Raw genomic sequence first — 22317 nt, forward strand, 5'->3', positions numbered from 1 at the left:
TACACATTTCATTTTTCAAGAAACTGCCAAACTTTTCCAGAGTAGCTATATTATTTCACATTTCTGTCAACAGTATATAAGTGATGTAGTTTCTCCAACATCTTCAGCAGCATTTGGTGTTGTCACTATTTTTCGTTTTAGTCATTCTGTAGGTGTATAAAGATATCTCATTGTGGTTTTAGTTTATATTTCCTGATAACTAGCCATACTTAACTGTTTTTAGATTTTGTTAGTCTTAGCATAGGAGAAGGAAACGGCAACCCACTCCAGTATTCTTGCCTGGAGAATCCTGTGAACAGAGGAGCCTGGTGGGCTGCTGTTTGTGGGGTTGCACAGAGTCAGACACAACTGAAGCGACTTAGCATGCATGCATGCATTGGAGAAGGAAATGGCAACCCACTCCAGTATTCTCCTGGAGAATCCCAGGGACGGAGGAACCTGGAAGGCTGCTGTCTATGGGGTTGCACAGAGTCGGACACAACTGAATCGACTTAGCAGCAGCAGCAGTAGTCTTGGCATCAGAATACTTTCTGAAGTCAATTTGAAAGTGTTCTCTCCTCTTCTAGTATTTTCTGGAGAAATTCTATAAACATGTGTTAGAATTCTCCAGTAAAAACAGCTGAGCCTGGAGTTTTTTTGTTTTGTTTTGTTTTAGAAGTATTTTAACTATGAATTTGATTTCCTTAGTACTTATAAGGCTATTTAAATATTGAGATGTAGTAGCTAGTGTTTTTCAAGGAATTGGTCCGTTTCTTCTGAATCATCAAATTTATATGTATAGCATACTTTGTGGTATTCCTTTCTTATCCTTCTAATGTGGTATACATTTCACTTCAGTTCAGTTGCTCAGTCGTGTCCGACTCTTTGCGACCCTATGAATCGCAACACGCCAGGCCTCCCTGTCCATCACCAACTCCTGGAGTTCACTCAGACTCAATCGAGTCAGTGATGCCATCCAGCCATCTCATCCTCTGTCGTCCCTTCTCCTCCTGCCCCCAATCCCTCCCAGCATCAGAGTCTTTTCCAGTGAGTCAGCTCTTCCCATGAGGTGGCCAAAGTACAAATGTCTGGAAGCCCATTTCCTTCCTGACTGGTAATTTTTGTCTATTCTCTTTTTTGTCATTTTTGCTAGAGATTTGTCAATTCTATTGATCTTTAAAAAAAAAAACAACTCTGTTTCATAGAATTTTTTTGTACAGTGTATTTTTGTTTTCATTTCTGCTAATTTCTTGTGTGTTTCTTGTCTCCTCATTTTCAGTTTATCTTATTCTAGGTTCTTGAAGTGGGAACTTCAATTACTAATTTGAGGCTTTTCTTTTTTTCTAATGTGTTAGTGTTATGAATTTACCTAATCATGCTATAGTTGTGTTCCATGAATTTGATGTGTTTATTTTCATTTTCATGTAGTTCCTTGGATTTTATTTTCCTTAATACTCTCTTTGACCCATAGGTTATGCAGAAGTGTGTTGTTTAGTTTCCAAACCTTTGGAAAATGTAAATGTGTTAGTTTTGTGGCCTGTGATATGGTCTTTCTTGGAATATATTCCATGAGTTCAGTTCAGTTCAGTCACTCAGTTGTGTCCGACTCTTTGCGACCCCATGAATTGCAGCACGCCAGGCCTCTCTGTCCATCACCAACTCCCGGAGTTCACCCAAACTCGAGTCCATTGAGTCTGTGATGCCATCCAGCCGTCTCATCCTCTGTCACCCTCCTCTCCTCCTGCCCCCAATCCCTCCCAGCATCAGAGTCTTTTCCAGTGAGTCAACTTTTCGCATGAGATGGCCAAAGTATTGGAGTTTCAGCTTTAGCATCAGTCCTTCCAAAGAACACCCAGGACTCATCTCCTTTAGAATGGACTGGTTGGATCTCCTTGCAGTCCAAGGAACTCTCAAGAGTCTTCTCCAGCACCACAGTTCAATTCTTCAGCACTCAGCTTTCTTGACAGTCCAACTCTCACATCCATACATGACCACTGGAAAAACCATAGCCTTGACTAAATGGACCTTTGTTGGCAAAGTAATGTCTCTGCTTTTGAATATCCTCTCTAGGTTGGTTATAACTTTCCTTCCAAGGAGTAAGCGTCTTTTAGTTTCATGGCTGCAGTCACCATCTGCAGTGGTTGTGGAGCCCCCCAAAATAAAGTCTGACACTGTTTCCACTGTTTCCCCATTTGTTTCCCATGAAGTGATGGGACCAGATGTTTCTGCCATAAGGGTGGTATCATCTGCGTATCTGAGGTTATTGATATTTCTCCCAGTAATCTGGATTCCAGCTGTGCTTCTTCCAGCCCAGCATTTCTCATGATGTACTCTGCATACAAGTTAAATAAGCAGGGTGACAATATACAACCTTGACATACTCCTTTTCCTATTTGGAACCAGTCTGTTGTTCCATGTCCAGTTCTGACTGTTGCTTCCTGACCTGCATACAGGTTTTCAAGAGGCAGGTCAGGTGGTCTGGTATTGCCATCTCTTTCAGAATTTTCCACAGTTTATTGTGATCCACACAGTCAAAGGCTTTGGCATAGTCAATAAAGCAGAAATAGATGTTTTTCTGGAACTCTCTTGCTTTTTCCATGATCCGGTGGATGTTGGCAATTTGATCTCTGGTTCCTCTGCCTTTTCTAAAACCAGCTTGAACATCTGGAAGTTCACGGTTCACGTATTGCTGAAGCCTAGTTTGGAGAATTTTGAGCATTACTTTACTGGCGTGTGAGATGAGTGCAATTGTGTGGTAGTTTGAGCATTCTTTGGCATTGCCTTTCTTTGGGATTGGAATGAAAACTGACCTTTTCCAGTCCTGTGGCCACTGCTGAGTTTTCCAAATTTGCTGGCATATCAAGTGCAGCACTTTCATCATCTTTCAGTATATGAAATAGCTCAACTGGAATTCTATCACTTCCACTAGCTTTGTTCATAGTGATGCTTTCTAAGGCCTGCTTGACTTCACATTCCAGGATGTCTGGCTCTAGGTGAGTGATCACACCATCGTGATTATCTGGGTCGTGAAGATCTTTTTTGTACAGTTCTTCTATGTATTCCTGCCACCTCTTCTTAATATCTTCTGCTTCTGTTAGGTCCATACCATTTCTGTCCTTTATCTTTGCATGAAATGTTCCCTTGGTAGCTCTAATTTTCTTGAAGAGATCTCTAGTCTTTCCCTTTCTGTTGTTTTCCTCTATTTCTTTGCTTTGATCACTGAGGAAGGCTTTCTTATCTCTTCTTGTGACATTGTACAAGAGACAGGGAACAAGACCATCCCCATGGAAAAGAAATGCAAAAAAGCAAAATGGCTGTCTGGGGAGGCCTTACAAATAGCTGTGAAAAGAAGAGAAGCGAAAAGCAAAGGAGAAAAGGAAAGATATAAGTATTTGAATATGTTCCATAGTCACTTTAAAAAAGAATGTTTTGGCAAATACAGAGAAAATCCCGTATGAGGACAACAGTGAGAACGCGTCACTTCGTGACAGGACATGTGATTAATTTCCTTCCTTACACATTTCGGTTTTTCATATGATAGTATTCAGTGATCAAATGTTGTACTGATCATTATTTGTTGAAAGTCAGTGATACACAAATTAAAACCAAAAGAAACCACACAAAAGATTTATTTGCCACTTCTATCTTACAATCCACTCATAGAGAGAGGTAGTTTTACATGTCAACTTCCTAAGATATATTTCTATATATCATAGTTTTAGTGAAACAAAGAGTAATTTCCATGAAATTTTATTTACCTTTTGAGGAAAATTATTTTTCTCCATTATCATTAAATGTGCTGTGCTATGCTTAGTTGCTCAGTCGTGTCTGACTCTTTGTGACCCTGTGGACTATATAGCCTGCCAGTCTCCTCTGTCCATGTGGATTCTCCACGTAAGAATACTGGAGTGGTTGCCGTGCCTTCCTCCAGGGGATCATTCCAACCCAGGGATTGAACCCAGGTCTCCCACCTGGCAGGTGGATTCTTTACCATCTGAGTCACCAGGGAAGCCCTGTCATTAAATAGGAAAACAATATTCTGCTGAATGGAGTGTTCTGTAAATGACAATTAAATCTTCCTGATTGGTGTTATTGAGTTCTTCTGTATCCTTGCTGATTTTCTGTTTGGTAGTTCTGTCAAACTACTAGTGCTACAGGTCTATCAAACTGTTGTTGTTGTTTGTCTATTTCTTCTTTCATTTTTATCACTTTTTGTTTCTTACCTTTTGTAAGCTCTGTTACTTGGTACATGTTTAGGATAAGTTTTCTTGACTAATTAATACTTTTTATTATTATATAATGGCTCAACAGTAAGTTAGAACTGGACATGGAACAACAGACTGGTTCCAGATAGGAAAAGGAGAACATCAAGGCTGTGTATTGTCACCCTGCTTATTTAACTTATATGCAGAGGACATCATGAGAAATGCTGGGCTGGATGAAACACAAGCTGGGTTCAAGATTGCCAGGAGAAATATCAGTAACCTCAGATATGCAGATAATACAACCCTTATGGCAGAAGGAAAAGAAGAACTAAAGAGCCTCTTGATGAAAGTGAAAGAGGAGAGTGAAAAAGTTGGCTTAAAACTCAGTATTCAGAAAACTAAGATCATGGCAGCCAGTTCCCATCCCTTCATGGCAAATAGTTGGGGAGACAGTGGAAACAGTGAAAGACTTTTTGGGGGCTCCAAAATTTCACTGCAGATGGTGACTGCAGCCATGAAATTAAAAGATGCTTGCTCCTTGGAAGAAAAGTTATGACCAACCTAGACAGCATATTAAAAAGCAAAGACATTTCTTTGCCAACAGAGGTCCGTCTAGTCAAAGCTATGGTTTTTCCGGTAGTCATGTATGGATGTGAGAGTTGGACTGTAAAGAAAGCTGAGCACCAAAGAATTAATGCTTTTGAACTGTGCTGTTGGAGAAGAGTCCTGAGTATCCCTTGGACTGCAAGGAGATCCAACCAGTCCATTCTAAAGGAAATCAGTCCTGAATGTTCATTGGAAGGACTGATGCTGAAGCTGAAACTCCAATACTTTGGCCACCTCATGCGAAGAACTGACTCATAAGAAAAGACCCTGATGCTGGGAAAGATTGAGGGCAGGAGGAGAAGGAGACGACAGAGGATGAGATGGTTGGATGGCATCACTGATTCAATAGACATGAGTCTGAGTGAACTCTGGGAGTTGGTGATGGACAGGGAGGCCTGGTGTGCTGTAGTCCATGGGGTTGCAGGAGTCAGACATGACTAAGCAACTGAACTGAACTGAATGACTTTCTCTGTCTCTGATAATTTTCTTTGTTCCAGAGTTGTCTTTATCAGTTAATAACACAGGCACTCTGCTTCCCTTTTGAAAGTTTTGTGTGGTGGATTTATTGTATGTAATAAATATGTTCACTGCCTGTATTATTGTATATAACATACATACATATTCCCTTACTACCTACCTATCTCATTACATCTGAAGGCAATTTCTTATAGGCAGTATGTTTAATCCTCTGTGCCAGTCTCTGTCTTTAAATTGTATATTTAAGCCATTTACATTTAATGTAATCATTGGTATATGAGAGCTTATTGTTCGGTTGCTGAGTTGTGTCAACTCTGCAGCCTCATGGACTGCAGCATGCCTGGTTTCCCTGTCCTTCACTATCTCATGGAGTTTGCTCAGGTTAATGTCCATTGAATGGGTAATGCTATCTAACCATCTGAGAGCTTAGATCTACCAATTTTTATTTTTCATTTTTTGCTTGTTCTGTTTGTTTTTTGTTTTCCTTTTTCTTTTTCCTGCCTTTCTCAGGGTTAATTGAATGTCTTTGGGAGTTCCATTTTTATTTATCTTGTTTATATAATACAATCACATATCTTTTTTTTATAATACAGTTGTTTTAAGTATTTCTTGTAAACACCTTGAGAACCACATGAGATAGTGTTATAATTTTTACTTGAACCATCCAAAAATAATTTAGAAAACTCATGAGAAGAAAAGCCTACTGTGTGTGTTCATACTTTTTACTTTGTTCTTTCTTCCTTCATCAGAATGTACAGTTATTTTATTTTATTTATTTATTATTTCTATGTGGAGAGCTTTCCCTAGCTATTCATTTAGGGGAGGCCCGCTTGAGAAAAATTCTCATAGTTTTTTCCAACTGAGAATGGCATCTTCTCTTCATTAGCAAAGAATATTTTGCCTAGTTTTGGATTCTTGGTTGCCAGTCTTTTCTTTCAGTATCTGAAATACATTGTGGCGCTCTGTTCTGGTTTATGATGAGAAATGTACTGCCACTCAACTTTCTTTTATATATAAGACGTCATTTTTTGCATGCTGTTTTCAAGAATTTTTTGTTTGTCACTAGTTTTCAGAAATTTGACTAAAATTGTATTGGCATTTATATGCTTGGGTTCACCTGCAAGAATTTCACTCAGCTTCTTTAATCTGTTGGGTTAAGCCTCTTGCCAAAGTTGGGACTTTTTTCAGCTATTATTTATTTAAGTACCTATTTGGTTCTCTTCTTTGGAACTCCGCAGAGTTGAATGTTGCATATTTTATTGTGGTCTCACAGGTCCCTGAGACTCTGTTCTTTTCTTTCCAGTCTGTTTTCTCTTTGCTATCTACATTGACTTGATTTCCACTGTTCTGTATTTTTAGCTTTCTGATTTTGAGCTCATCCACTATGCTTTTTCTCTTGACTATTTTGTTTTTCAATTCTAACATCTCCACAGGATTATTTATTTCTTCCCTCTCTCTGCTGAGACTTCCTGTTTCTTCATTTGTTTCAAGCATGTTGGTAATTACTCACTGAAGCATTTTCATTGTGACTGCTCTGAATCATTGACAGATAATCCTGACAGCTTTGTCATCTCAGTACCTATACTAGTTGATTTTTTTTCCATTGTTTGATGTTTTTTGGTTCTTGGTATGACAACATTTTCATATTATGCTGTTATAGTTTATGCTTTATTTAAATGTTCTAATTGTTTCTCTGACAGTCTTCCAACAGGGGCAGGGGCCATTGCTGCCTCATTACTGCCAGATGGAAATACAAGTCCAGGGTCTCCACTGGGCCTCCATTGACACTGACATGGGGTTATTTTCATTTCTGCTGGTTGTTGATGAGAGTCCTACTTTTCTCTGAGCCTCCCCTGACATACCCTAAGCATAGAGAGGGGAGAGTGCCTCTCATGCAAGAGGGTTGGAAGTTGGGTCTCCACATGGTCTTCACAGTGGGAGCCACTTGTTACTATCCAGTAGGGATACATACAAGTCCTGGTTGTCTTCTGTGACAACTCCCTTGGGGGTGTTGGGGAGCCTTGTTATGGCCCTGTAAAGGCTAGAGTCTAGGTTCCCCCTGAGCCTTTGCTGATGTGGAGGGGACAGGCCCAGGTTGTTCTTGATTTGGCTGCAATAGAGACATTATTGGGCTTCCCTGGTGGCTCAGAAGGTAAAGAATCCACCTGTAGTATGAGTGACCTGGCTTTGATTCCTGGTTTGGGAAGATCCCCTGGAGGAGGGCATGGCAACCTGTTCCAGTATTCTTGCCTGAAGAATCCCTATGGACAGAGGAGCTTGGCAGGCTACAGTCCATGGGTTTGCAAAGAGTCGGACATGACTGAGTGACTAAGAACACACACAGACATTATCATTTGCTGAGCTGCCCCCTTTCCTGTCCTTGGCTACAGAGAGCAGACTTTTGTCAGACCTTTTTTGTCTATGCCTGTTGGCATTTCCAGTTTGCCTGCTGCATCAGTTCCAAATCAGGAAAATCCAGGAACTTGTTTCATGTCATTTTTTTAAAAATTTATTTATTTTCATTGGAGGCTAATTACTTTACAATGCTGTAGTGGTTTTTGCCATACTTGACATGAATCTGCCACGGGTGTACATGTGTTCCCCATCCTGAACCCCCCTCCCACCTCCCTCCCCATCCTATCCCTCTGGGTCATCCCAGTGCACCAGCTCTGAGCACCCTGTCTCATGCATCGAACCTGGACTGGCGATCTGATTCACATATGATAATATACATGTTTCAATGCTATTCTCTCAGATCATCCCACCCTCGCCTTCTCCCACAGAGTCCAAAAGACTCTTCTGTACGTCTGTGTCTCTTTTGCGGTCTCGCATACAGGGTTATCATTACCATCTTTCTAAATTCCATATATATGTGTTAGTATACTGTATTGGTGTTTTTCGTTCTGACTTACTTCACTCTGTATAATCGGCTCCAGTTTCATCCTCCTCATTAGAACTGATTCAAATGCATTCTTTTTAATGGCTGAGTAATACTCCATTGTGTATATGTACCACTGCTTTCTTGTCCATGTCATTTCTTACATCCCTTGCTTGTGTGCTTTTTCTTATTTTTCAGTATTGTTTTATATTTGTTTTATATACAATGTCAAGGATTTTTGGTTTTACCCAGAGAGAAAAATAGGAAAAATTAATAATGTCTTTCTCCCCAGAAGTAGAAGTCTTGTTTGAAGTTTTAAATAATACACTTAATTTAAAAACTGTATTCCAAAAAAAAAACCAAAAACTATATTCCACCCTCTCACCACAAATAACTCAATTTGGGAGATCGTACTGAAGTTTAATCTATATGACTCAGCATTCTCCCCTGGGTTATATAGAGTCAACAGTCCAGTATTCATTTTCATGGCAAAGTAATGGCAGAGTGGTGGCCAGTCAAATCAGAGATGTTATTGATGATAAGATACATCAATGTTTCATTTAGTTTTCAGAATGAGAAAATTACTGTGAATATCCATACAGTAAGATGCGTGCTGATTTTTCAAAGAGCAAAATATGGCAAGAATATGGTTCTTGGAACAGAATCAGTATGGTAGTTAGGTGGAAAGACTTGGCAGAGTGAAGTGCAAACAATGATGTATTAATGTTCAAACATATTTTATCTATTTACCCTCTTCAGTTTAACAAGTGGATGTTGGTCAAGTTATAAAAACAAGCATTCCTTTTCTGAGAATGTTGACAAGACTCTTTAAACCCCATTCTGGTGGGTCTGTCTTTCTTGCAGAGATAAAGCTGCCTGCTTTGCTATTCAGAAGGGATTACAGGCATCACGTAGTGACATTAAGGTGTTTAACCATAATGATATGGACGACCTGGAGCGACTACTAAAAGAACAAGAGATTGAAGATCAAAAGGTATGATTCTTTTGAAGAAAATTATACAGTTCTTTAGTACTTTCTAACCAGCTAAATTATAAATGAAATGGTAATTTGTAATGAAAACTTGCCTGTGGATCACATTTGGGTAATAAATAAAAGTGTTCTTGCTTATTAAATGTACCTCAGGTTAGAAAGCCAAGTCTGATAGTAATTGCCTCATCATTGTCATCATTATATGTGGCGAATTTGGAAAAACTGTATCTAGGCAGCTTTCTAAAAAGAGAAAAAGAAAAACAGCATGCACTTTGGAGATGGAGGAATATATACTCAACTCTACAGAAATAACACCAGAATTCATTACAGTGTTAACAGGATATACCTAGTGAATTCAAAACACACTTATTCATATCAGAATAAATCATGTATCAGTCCACTGGAAAAAACAGTGGCAGCGTATCTTAATCTATGAATTTATGTGAGACTTCTGACCCCAGCCTCATCCCAGAGCTCTGAGCAACTGCTTCCTATGGGAAGCAACTGCCTCAAGCATGGTTTCCTTCCCTCCTGCAGCCTGTTTACACTTCTCAAGCACCTGCGTAGGTCCTTGGGGCAGAGAGGGAATTGGGGGAGTGGAACTTGCTCCTTATTATTCTGATAAAGGAGGAAATAGAGGAAATGTATTCAAAGCATCACCATTAGAATTAGCATTTATTTGCCCCTGACAACAGGGATGGAGAAGGTAGTTCTGGTCTGTGGTTCTGCAGTGGGAACCACTGTATGTAGATGTACTAATAACCTGGTCACCAGATTCGTGGTTTGAAACACCACTTTCAAGTGGACTTTTCCACTGCAACTCATCCATTGCTAGAGTAACTGATAAAGATGCTCATCACATTCTTAATTTTGTGTTAATTCCCATTTTTCTAGATACTTGTTTTATTTCTTTTGGATTCAGTTGTCTTTGTTTAGGTGATAGTCTGGGAGCAGCACTACATGATCATACACATTCTTGTGGTGAATATGCATAGATTCTGCTCTTCTGCTATTCTGCGATAGATGTGCTATAAGCTGTGTTTTATAATTATACAATTTAGAAAAATCTATAGATGTTAGGGAACAGCTTAAAATTGAGACCATACCACCTATGAATTCTTTCTACAAATTGTAAAATGATGCCCCTTATTATGATTTAGTATTAGAATGCTACCATATTGAAGAACGCTGCCGTAGAAAGTATGACCAATGAACTGGTCTGCTGTGGAGTTATTTTGCCAAGTTAACATTGTACAAATTTGGAAGACCACATACTCAAGTTTTGTGTGTATGTATTTTATAAGATTTACAATCTGTGGAACTTTTTTAAAGTGAATAACCAGGAATTATCTTAAAATTTATTTCCATTTTATAGTTTTTACCTTTTTACTAATTAATTCTACCATATTTTCCTGCCGAGAGTAAGCTTTCTAAATTACTTTACATTTTGATTTTTAGAAATAAATACTTTAAAATTTTATTTTAATATTTAAATTTTTATATATTTTCTATTTAGATGCTTGTTTTTACTTTGAAAGTGAGTTAAAATATTGCCGTTTAGTCTGGATTTGGATCAAACTTTTTTTGTCAAAAATTTCCCAACTTATTGGGGTTCATTCTTTTTTTCATTCCTTTTCTTATGGAGTTCTCATATCCCATATTAATCCTTCTTTAAGAAAAAAAAAAGACAGTATATTAAAAACAGCAGTTCACAGAAATACAAACAACTGAGCAAATAAAACATAGTCTGACCTCACTAACAATTACAGAAATTAGGGTAAAGGTTTTTGCCTGTCCAATTAGGGAAAACTTTTATGGTAGTAATCAGTGCCACACTGATGTATGTGATGATACAAAGGGTCCTCCTATAGCTCTGATGAGAGTTTCAGTTGTGACAGCCTTTCTAGAGGATAAATGGGCGCATATATTCTAGGATTCTTAAATACCTGTATCCTCTGGAGTTCTATCTTTAGAAGATAAGATAATCAGAAATGGTGTCAAAGATCAGTGGGGTGTGGAAAGGCATGTGTTATTTGAAAAAGTCCCTCCACCGCACCAGCTTTGAACATCACTGGATGAAGCCATAGTCAGTTTCACTTGACTCAGTTTTGAGAAATAAGAAAGGTAAAGGTTTCATTTGTTTTTTGGTTGACAAGGGAGATCAAGGTTTGTCTGTTTTTTAACTTTTTATTATTGAAAGATCTGGCACATTCAGAGGAAATAGTAGTAGAGTGAAGCTCCCTGTGCCCTTCTCTCAGCTCTGTTTTCAAAATTCTGTCATTCTTGTGTCATCTGAACCTTCACCTAACTTCCCACCCCATCTCTGTGAAGATGATGATTGTCATCATCATTATAGTTCTTCTTACTTTAGGTAAAATTTACAGACACTGAAATACATAAATCCTAGTCATACAGTTTTGACCAGTGGTTATACCTATGTATGGAGTTCCCTGGTGGCTCAGACGGTAAAGCAGCTGTCTACAATGCAGGAGACCTGGGTTCCATCCCTGGGTCGGGAAGATCCGCTGGAGAAGGCAGTGGCAACCCACTCCGGTACTCTCGCCTGGAAAATCCCATGGACAGAAGAGCCTGGTAGGCTGCAGTCCATGGGGTCGCAAAGAGTCGGACACGACAGAGTGACTTCACTTTCACTATGCCTATGTAGCCCAGGTGTCCTGACCCCTGTCACGACGTAAAACATCCACTTCTCCCCCAGAAGATTGCCCTGGGTCCCTTCCCAGTCATTCTGGGCTTGGAGGGTTGTGTTTTTGTTTTAATTTTCTCAGATTCTAAACAGTTTGTATTTGTGGGTGAGGCCTCCTCTTTGGCTGAGTGAGTGAGTGAAGTTGCTCAGTCGTGTCCGACTCTTTGTGACCCCATGGACTGTAGCCCACCAGGCTCCTCCATCCATGGGATTCTCCAGGCAAGAACACTGGAGTGGGTTGCCATTTCCTTCTCCAGGAGATCTTCCCGACCCAGGGATTGAACCCAGGTCTCCCGCATTGCGGCAGATGCTTTAACCTCTGAGCCACCAGGGAAGCCCTGAAGGATTGTATATGAAGCCCTCATTGGCTATGTGACCTGAAAACATACCTAGGAGAAGAAAGCACTGTTTTTCATCTCATAGTAACAGGATTGCAAACCTTAAACTTGAAATTAATTTAGTCTATTTATTTATCTTGGTGAATACATCTTGTAATGTGAAAGTGCTAGAAAGCACCTAACAGATTTTTATATTTGGAGTTACTAAAGTTAGTCTGTTTTTTTCTTTTAAAGAATCCTCGCAAGGCTCGTGTAACTCGACGTTTCATTATAGTTGAAGGATTGTATATGAATACTGGAACTGTTTGCCCTCTTCCAGAATTGGTGAGCAACTATGTCTATTAATTATTTGAGAATTCAGACTATTTGGCAGTTACACCTTTTGTTTATGACCACTTTAAATGTATAACATCTACACTGCTTTGCTTAATAGATATCATAAGCACAATCTGATCATATTAGGGAAGTAGATTAACATAAATGCCAACCATGACATTTAAAGAGTAATCACGACTGAGTTTTTTAAAATCAACTTTATTGAAGTGTAATGGATACATAATAAAATACACTTACTTTAAGTGTGTGCTTTGATGTGTTCTGACAGGTGTACACCACTGTATCACCAGCACCACAATCATGATATAGAACATTTCTGTCACTCCAGAGGATCCCTCAGGATCATTTTTTAAATGATTAATGATGTTGAGCCTCTTTTCTTGTGTTGGCTCGTTGTTGATCTTTGGAGAAATGTCTGTAGAAGCCTTTTGCCCAGTTTTAAATTGGATTGTCTTTTTTGTTAAGTTCTTTGTATATTCTGGATACTATACCCTTATCAGATAATGTGATTTGCAAATATTTTCTCTCATTCTGTAGATTGTCTTTCCATTTCTTTGATGGTGACCTATAATGCACAAAGGTCTTTAATTTTGGCACAGTCCAATTTATCTAACTTTTTGTTCTTACTTGTCTTTGTATATTCTGTGAGAGAGGGGTTCAACTTCATTCTTTTGGGTGTGATTATCTGTTTGTCCCTCTACCATTTGTTGAAGAAGCTATTATTTTCCCATTGAATGGTCTTGGCACCTTTGTCAAAATCATCTGACTGTAAATATATGGGTTCCTTTCTGGACTCTCAGTTCTATTCCATTTGTCTATCTAGCCTTATGTGAGTACCATGCTTAATTGCTTAATTCATGTAGCTTTGTGGTAAGCTTTGAAATCAAGACATGTGAGTTCTCCATATTTGTTCTTTTTCAAGATTCTTTTGGTTATTTGGAGTACCTTGAGATTCCATTTAAATGTTAAAATCAGCTTTTCTATTTCTGTAAAAAATGCCATTGAGTTTTTTTATAGGGGTTGTATTGAATATTTAGATTGCTCTTGGAAGTATTATGATCTTAATGATAGTTCAGTTCAGTTCAGTTGCTCAGTCGTGTCTGACTCTTTGCGACCCCATGAATCGCAGCACGCCAGGCCTCCCTGTCCATCACCAACTCCCGGAGTTCACTCACACTCACGTCCATCGAGTCAGTGATGCCATCCAGCCATCTCATCCTCTGTCGTCCCCTTTTCCTCCTGCCCCCAATCCCTCCCAGCATCAGAGTCTTTTCCAGTGAGTCAATACTTTGCATGAGGTGGCCAAAGTATTGGAGTTTCAGCTTTAGTATCATTCCTTCCAAAGAAATCCCAGGGCTGATCTCCTTCAGAATGGACTGGTTGGATCTCCTTGCAGTCCAAGGGACTCTCAAGAGTCTTCTCCAACACCACAGTTCAAAAGCATCAATTCTTCGGTGCTCAGCCTTCTTCACAGGCCAACTCTCACATCCATACATGACCACAGGAAAAACCATAGCCTTGACTAGAGGGACCTTTGTTGGCAAAGTAATGTCTCTGCTTTTGAATATGCTATCTAGGTTGGTCATAACTTTCCTTCCAAGGAGTAAGCGTCTTTTAATTTCATGGCTACAGTCACCATCTGCAGTGATTGTGGAGCCCAAAAAAATAAAGTCTGACACTGTTACCACTGTTTCCCCATCTATTTGCCATGAAGTGATGGGACCAGATGCCATGATCTTCGTTTTCTGAATTTTGAGCTTTAAGCCAACTTTTTCACTCTCCTCTTTCACTTTCATCAAGAGGCTTTTTAATTCCTCTTCACTTTCTGCCATAAGGGTGGTGTCATCTGCATATCTGAGGTGATTGATATTTCTCCCGGCAATCTTGAGTCCAGCTTGTGTTTCTTCCAGCCCGGGGTTTCTCATGATGTACTCTGCATATAAGTTAAATAAACAGGGTGACAATATACAGCCTTGATGTACTCCTTTTCCTATTTGGAACCAGTCTGTTGTTCCATGTCCAGTTCTAACTGTTGCTTCCTGACCTGCATACAAATTTCTCAAGAAGCAGGTCAGGTGGTCTGGTATTGCCATCTCTTTCAGAATTTTCCACAGTTTATTGTGATCCACACAGTCAAAGGCTTTGAGTCTTTTCATTGATGAACAAGGAATGTGTTTCCATTTATTTTTGTTTTCTTCAATTTCTTTCATTACTGTTTGTGGTTTTTTTTTTTAATGTAAGGTCTTATCTCTTTGGTTAAATGTATCCCTAAGTATTTTATTCTTTTTGATGCTGTTATCGATGGGATTATTTTCTTAATTTCCTTTTTGAATTGTTCATTGCTGGTTACAGAAATACTATTGACTCTTGTGTATTGGTCTTGTACAGCTTTTGCTGAACTTGTTTATTAGCTGAAATACTATTTTTGTGGATCTTATTCTATATTTAGGATTATGTCATCTGTGGACAGAGATAGGTTTACTTCTTCTTTCCAATCTAGTTGTCTTCCTTTTCTTACCTTAATGCTCTGGCTAGAACTTCCAGTACAGTGTTGACTATAAGTGGCACGAGTGTGTATCCTTGTCTCATTCCTAATCTTTAAGGGGAAGCTTTCAGGCCGTCACCGTTGAATAGATTTTAGCTGTGGGTTTTCCATAAATGCCCTTAATCAAGTTGAGGAAGTTCCTCCTTTTTCTAATTTGTTGAGCGCTTTTCTCATATGAGATTTGGGTTTTGTCAGATGCTTTTTCTGCATCAGTTAAGTTAATCATGTAGTTTTCCTTCAATCTATTAGTATGGTTTGTTACACTGATTTTCCTGTAGTAAACCACCATTGCATTTGACCATTAAAGTCTGAATCTGTGAGTCCATCAATTGAATAAGGATTTACAATTAAGAGTTTCATATCTTATTTTTAAATTTTTCCCTATTTATTGAGGAAATCTAGATACATCCAAAATGTTAATAAAAGAGATGATTTCTTATCCTCTCCTTCCTTTTGTGTCAAAGCCTGATAGGATAATGTGGGAGAAAGAGTGGGCCACAGGATACTAGAACTGTATATTACAGAAATGCATTAATAAAGCAGTGTTCATGGGCAGATATATAGCCAATGGAAAAAATATGAAGTGTAGAAACAGTAAGTATTGAATATGTAAAATTATAGGATACAAATTAGGGTTTGACAAAGGGATTCCTGTTTTGTTACACTTGTCTGTTTGTGTACCAGTACTGTAATAATATTATTAAACATTTTCTAAAACATAGTTTTTAGAAACTATTTCATTTGATAATATCTCATATTAATGGATAGGACACAGAGTCAGTGTTGAAAAAATGTAATTCACCCCAAATTGGTTTGTTCATTGTTAAGAAAATTTATCTAAAAGCCCAGTGGGGATCCCTTCCCAATTTGATATTGATTAGCATGATTATGGTTAAAAAAGAAATTATCAGAGACTCATGATACAAGAGTCTTATATATTTTTGTGCATTAGTTCTATATTCTCAGTGGGAAAAGTCTTTTAGTAATTAAAATTTGATAATTAAAAGTATGATTGTGGCACAAGAGAAGATTACTTGAGTCATGGAAGGATTTATGACCCAACTTCTTGTGTCACATATATAAAAATTTAGTGGTTGATAATCACTATATTTTAATTCAGCTGTAAAACTGATCACATGCATATTGTAAAGGGGTAAATCAATTAGACATCAGAAGGAGAAAAAAAAAAACAAAACTGTATACTTGTGTGTTTCCCAATGTATACACCCAAAAATTTATGAAATAATTAGAAGAATGTATAGATAAATATGCATCTAAAGATGGGAAAGGACTTTCCTACAAGCCAGAAAGCAAAGGGGGAGGGGAAAAAAGATTAAAAAACCATACTAATGAAAACTTTTTCTGCATTAAAAAAATGAATCTAAACTGAAACATAGTGCCTCTGAGGAAAGAATGTATACAACATTTCCCTAGGAAGTTTTATGCATAATTAGACCAATATTTGACACATATATTACATGTCTGTACTTACAAGGCCTAAACAGTTCATTTTTAAAAAATTGGCATTGTGCTGTCTGTTTTATTTGAGTTAAATTGAATCATTTTAGAGCATCCAGATTTCGTTATTTTCATTTTTTATGGCAGTTCTGATCTATGAAGAGAGTGTGTGTGTTAATCTCTCAGTCATTTGCAGCCTCATGAACTATAGTTTGCCAGGCTCCTCTGTCTATGAAATACTCTAGGTAAGAATACTGGAGTGGGTTGCCATGGCCTTCTCCAGGGAATCTTCCCAACCCAGGAATTGAACCCGGGTCTCCTGCATTACAGGCAGGTTCTTTACTGTCTGAGCCACCAGGGAAACCCGTGGGTATGTTTACTTACGTTCTGTTAACATGCTGCCAGTACCGAATTATCAAATACTAAACTTTTGCTCCTAGGACAAATACAGAGTTAGTTTTCTGCAGGCCTCTCATCACAACGTTTTCATCCATTGCTCAATACATAACCTTGTTTTATATGTGTTTGTATTAAAAGACACCTTATTTAATATATATTGTTGATTTATTCACATTGAACTCATGGCTAGCAGTACTGTAACTCTGGCCTGAATGATACTTAGGTAAGACACATTTTTTTTCATAAGGCACATCATAGCCTTCTTGCACTTAGGAAAACTAGACAAGACTTCAGCACTGTGCTAGGGGTCCATTTTAAATAACAAAGTCACCAACAAAATGTGAAAAATGTGGCAGTAAACAAGACGTGAAGAGGACACTTATTCACAGTATGAGCTGAAGCAGTAGCCTGTTAGCTCGCCTGGAAAGTGTGTTCCAGGTGACTCCCAGTTTTCACCACTCTGCAAGTGTGCCTTAAGTATTAATTTGGGGTCACAAATTTTAGCAAATTGGCAGTTTCACAAATATGAATCCACCAATAATGAGGATCAACTGTATGTTTTTTTCCTCTCCTTTTTATTTTAGGTTTAATTTTGTTCTTAACCATATGTTCTGTGTACTGCTAATTATCAGTATTTTAAAGTTGTGTTTATTTACCACATAGGTTAAGTTAAAATATAAATATAAAGCAAGAATCTTTCTGGAGGAAAGCCTTTCATTTGGAGTCCTGGGAGAGCATGGCCGAGGAGTCACGGAACATTTTGGAATCAGTGTAAGCTCTCCTTTTTTGGAACATTCCCTCATATAGTAACCATGCAGTTCCACCCTGCTGGGCAGGTTTCATGGATACAAGACAGTGCTCCTCATCAGTGTGCACTGGCAGCACTTCACTGAGTCCATGGAGGATGGCTCAGCCACACCAGAGGCCCCATTTTCCCTTGAAATCTATGAACTCAGAGTGGCTAATCATAGATTTGTGTTCTGTTTAAAAGGTAGCATTTGATCCCAGCTTTCAGTATCTCCTCTAGAAACAGTTAAATTTACCTTTTTTTTTCTTAAAATCAGTAAGAATTCCTCAAGTTGTCCTTAGAAAATATTTATTATAGCAGTGAAAAGATGTTCTTTCTAATATTTAAAATTGTATATTCTGTGTAGTATGTATATATGGGGATGATTTTAATATGTACAATATCAGAAACCCTTACCAATATGGTATTCACAGAAAAGCCCCACAAGGTCCCAGACAACTGGAGTATGTCATGTTTTTCTTTTGCTGAAGGAAAATAAGCTTCAGTTAGCCCCACCCTTGGTGGTGTGAGTGCCTAGATCTTCAGGAAGGAGGAGCAGCGCGGGCCCATCTGCACAACTGGTCACCACTCACCGCTGCATAGCCTGCCCTTGCCCACCACTGTGTACTCTGTCCTCGCTCACCGCTGCTGTAGTCTGTCTTCATTCACCACTGCCATAGCCTGTCCTTGCCCTCCACTGTGTGGTCAAGTTAAAGAAGCTTTTCTCCAAATCTTGTGTATAAAAATTTTCACAACATGTTAAAAAGTTGAACTTATGCAACATAAAATCACCTTCAATTATATTTGCATCCCTCTACCCATACAGAACTAGAGAAAAATGTAAAGCAGAATGAATATCACAGAAACTTGACTGAAGCATGCTCCCCAGAGACAGACTGACATTTGGCAACTAAATGCCCTAAAGAATTTAAGAAAAATGGAAATGTAATTCAAGTAAAATTTACACTAGAGCAGCTTTTAAGACATGAAGATTTTAAAGAAGATAAAAGCACCATATAATTTCACTCTTCTGGTTTTCTGACTGCTCTTAGCAGTTGTCTCAGAGATATTATTTATAAGAGCTTAAGTACAGAATGTGTGGACTTTATTTGGATCCGGATTCATACAAATATCATGGAAAACAAGGTTTGTGAAACAGAGATACTTGAACCCTCAAAGTTTGACATATAAGAAATTTTGATAATGTTTTTGAAAGGGTACCTATCTTTTAGAAATGCTCGCTGAAATATTTATGGATGAAAACAAGTTAAGTCCGAAATTTGCTCCAAAGAAATGAAGAGGGCAGTAGGGGGCTGTTCATAGAACAGGATTGTCCATAAGTTGATAATTATTGAATCTGGTGGTAATTCTGTAATACTTTGATATATGTTTGGAATTTTTCATAAGGAAAGGATGAAGAAGAATAAGAGAGCACAGGTTTCCTTGTTGGATCTGTGGAACACTTAGAATAACACCATATGTGATCTGACCAGTTATTATGGCCACCAGTGAGTAGTTACTGAATGGCTGTTGTGCACAGGATGGAACTTGGTGCCGGGGGCTGGAGCAGAACGTGAGGACCCAAGGAGTGCTGAGCCGTTGAAAAGGTGGTGGGTGTTCAGGAGCCCACTGGGCACATTAGGTTTATCCACTGCCCAAATTGGCTCATTTGTTCAAAGAACCTATTGCCTTCATGTTTGAATAAATTGATTTCGTTTTTGGAAAGGTGGAAAAGATGAATGTAGTACACATTCCAAAAATGCTCAAAAGATTCCTTTTTGTTTCTCTCAAGTACCTTCTATGGAGAAGGCCAGCTGAGACCACTGTTTTAGCAAGGAATGATCTGATCTTGTGCTTCTGAGTATGTTTAGTATCAAACAGCTTTAGATTTCATCTTTTATTCTCTGTGAATAAATTGTCAATGCATGACAAAATGCAAAAAAGTATATATAAAATGAGACATTCAGAGGTGGGTTGTGAAGCAACAGTCCTTTTAACAATTGATTTTGTATGACTTATCCTTTATTTTCACAGAGGTGGTTTGAATCCAGATGTTGACATCATCACTGCTGAAGTTTTGTCTCTAAGCTTGACATTGGCCTTTTTTTTTTTCCTTTTCTTTAAATTGAGAAGTAACTCCCACTGTTCCTCTTTTCTGGCAGATTGATGATATTGATCTTATCAGTGCCAACATGGAGAACTCACTGGCATCTATTGGGGGTTTCTGCTGTGGCAGGTCTTTCGTAATTGACCATCAGGTGGGTTCTTTTTAAAAACAAAGAGCAAAAACTGAAATTTACTGCTCCATTTGAGTCACCCAAACATGTAACTGTTTTCGCAAAATTTCATTCTTAGTTTATCATACAGTTTTTATTTAGAAATAGATTTCTTAAAGAATCACTCAAAATATTTACATTTAGAAATTGTTTCCCTTTTTAAAAAAAGGTTTTGTTTTTGTTACATGATAACTTCTGTACATGCCTGGGTTTTACCACCTTAGCAGTTGTACACACTTTTTGGTAGATGGTACGGAGATTTAGTGCCTTTAGATTTTTTTAGCCTCTCTGTCCCTGCCACCCCCCACCAAATGTATGCTTTGTGACTTGTTTGTTTCTTTTCAGCGACTTTCTGGCCAGGGATACTGCTTTTCAGCTTCGTTACCTCCCCTGTTAGCTGCTGCTGCGATTGAGGCTCTCAACATCATGGAAGAGAATCCAGGTATAACCTTTAATCCCAGGAAATCAAAGATGTCACAGGTTGTGTTAGCCATGCTCCTGGTTTGCTTTTTTGAGAAATTGGCTGGAGGGAATTATTTCCTAGACAAAGCTCTGGCTCAGAATTAGATTATCTGGCAACCTATGGGAAGGATGATGGTGAAGAAGTTGTCCCTGCCCCCAGGGTTTTGGTATAGAGCTTCTCTCGTTTCTGGAGATGAAGCCAGAGCCACAGCAGAGCTGGCTTCTTTGGTGGGCAAAGATGCCGGAAACAGGAGGGTTACCTCTGGGCCAGTCATGGTGATTTAGTTTATTTATTTATTTTTTTGAGAAATTTGCTGAAGTATGCTAATTTTTGGTCATATAATTTTATAGCTGTTGTCTGGTTGTCCCCTCCAGCCTTTGAACCATGAGTTGGTACCAAAGTCAAACTGGTTTACCAGCCATTAAAGCTTGCTTAATGGGCAGGTGACTCAATTTAAAATGTGATTCCAGGCTGTGATAACACCTCCTCACCAAGGGCTAAAACACAAATGCAAGAGCAGGTCTGGGTTTTGTGAAGTTTAAATTTTCTAAATTTCTAAAGTTTCAGCGTTGATTTTTTTAATTCAGAGAATCAGTAAAAGTGAACATTTCTCTGTGCATAGTCATATGCTTGCTTATCAGTAGCCCGCCACTCTCATCTCCTCTGATATTTCAGCTTGTGAAATTTCCTTAAAAGAAAGCAAAAGTATCAAGAAAGAGATCATAAACATTAACACAGTGTCTGTGTTTTCCCAAATTCTTTAGGGTCCAGAAATCAGATTTGTACCCTTTTATTCTTAGCTAGATAATTTATAGAATCTTGGTAAGAAAAAGAGCCTTTGTTTTGTTGTTGAAAACCTCCCGGATTTTGCTGAAAGTAGGGTGAGAAGGTGCCAGCTAGTATGTGCCAGAGATGAAAGTTGGGCGTCTTCAGAGGAGTTACCAGCTGTCTGTGTGTTACTAGTAGGCAGAAGGATTTGCAGCATTTGAAAGTGATGAACTGGGGACTTCGTTGGTGGTCCAGTGGTTAAGACTCTGCGCTGCCACTGCAGGGGCATGGTTTCCATCCCTGGTTGGGGAATTAAGATCGTGCATGCCACATGGCATGGCCAAAAGGAAAATTAATTAATTAAAATAAATTGATGAACTGGGTCTTTAAAAACATTTTTAGATTAGTAATACCAAATTTTCCAAATGTACTATCAAATGTATTTGTTTCATTCAGGTATTTTTGCAGTGTTGAAGGAAAAATGCAAACGAATTCATAAAGCTTTACAAGGGTGAGTTACCTTTTCAACCATCTTGAAGTTTATCTTCACCACATTCAAACAACTCATGAAAAATTTTGAATGTCACCTCTTTGGTTTTGAGTGCATTTAATTGGCTGGGTCAATTTGACTAAATTGCAGCCAAGAAACCAAAAACACAGTTCATTCAAATTTCTTTTTGTGTGAATCCAAAACATCCATTTTGCCATTGTTTTAAAGAATCATAGCTTTGTTTTTCTAAAAATGATAATAAGTTCATTAGTAAAATAATTAAAGCAGGACAAAAGATAAAGATGAAAACTAACAAATAACAGAACATTTGACCACCAGAAATAACTGATAAACATTGGAGAATCTCTGCACATCTGTAGGGATACAAGGATGTATTAGATGACGGTGGGTTCATACTGTCCATGTTACTTTTTAGAAAATTATTCTTTTATTTTAAATTACTTAAACTAGTGAAAGTGAAGTGAACCTTATGTGTATTCTGTTTATTTTTGTTTATATTAACTATACAAGAGTAGTTCTTTAAAATTCCTTGAGAATTGAGGGGGAGAGGGGAATTAAGGCTGGTGACATCCTCAGGCTCTTATAGAAAATTATCT

The 22317-nt window shown here is 38.2% G+C and overlaps 1 protein-coding gene across 5 annotated transcripts in view; it reads left to right on the plus strand.

The window, feature by feature from the left end:
- Positions 1-22317, plus strand: part of SPTLC1 (serine palmitoyltransferase long chain base subunit 1) — a 65613-nt gene that overhangs the window by 33914 nt on the left and 9382 nt on the right. For all 5 annotated transcript variants that reach the window (XR_015131941.1, XR_015131940.1, XM_086315661.1 and 2 more), the window contains 6 exons: positions 9010-9139; positions 12413-12502; positions 17580-17687; positions 19866-19961; positions 20325-20421; positions 21667-21721. Coding sequence is in view for 3 of the 5 variants with exons in the window: in XM_086315661.1 (XP_086171787.1) it covers positions 9010-9139; positions 12413-12502; positions 17580-17687; positions 19866-19961; positions 20325-20421; positions 21667-21721 (576 nt within the window). In the remaining 2 variants the exon portion in view is untranslated. The remainder of the gene's footprint in view (positions 1-9009; positions 9140-12412; positions 12503-17579; positions 17688-19865; positions 19962-20324; positions 20422-21666; positions 21722-22317) is intronic.

The sequence above is a fragment of the Bos grunniens genome, chromosome 8, assembly GCF_055505025.1.
Source record: "Bos grunniens cultivar Pamir isolate PY7600 chromosome 8, Bosgru_T2T1.0, whole genome shotgun sequence".
Classification (NCBI taxonomy): domain Eukaryota; kingdom Metazoa; phylum Chordata; class Mammalia; order Artiodactyla; family Bovidae; genus Bos; species Bos grunniens.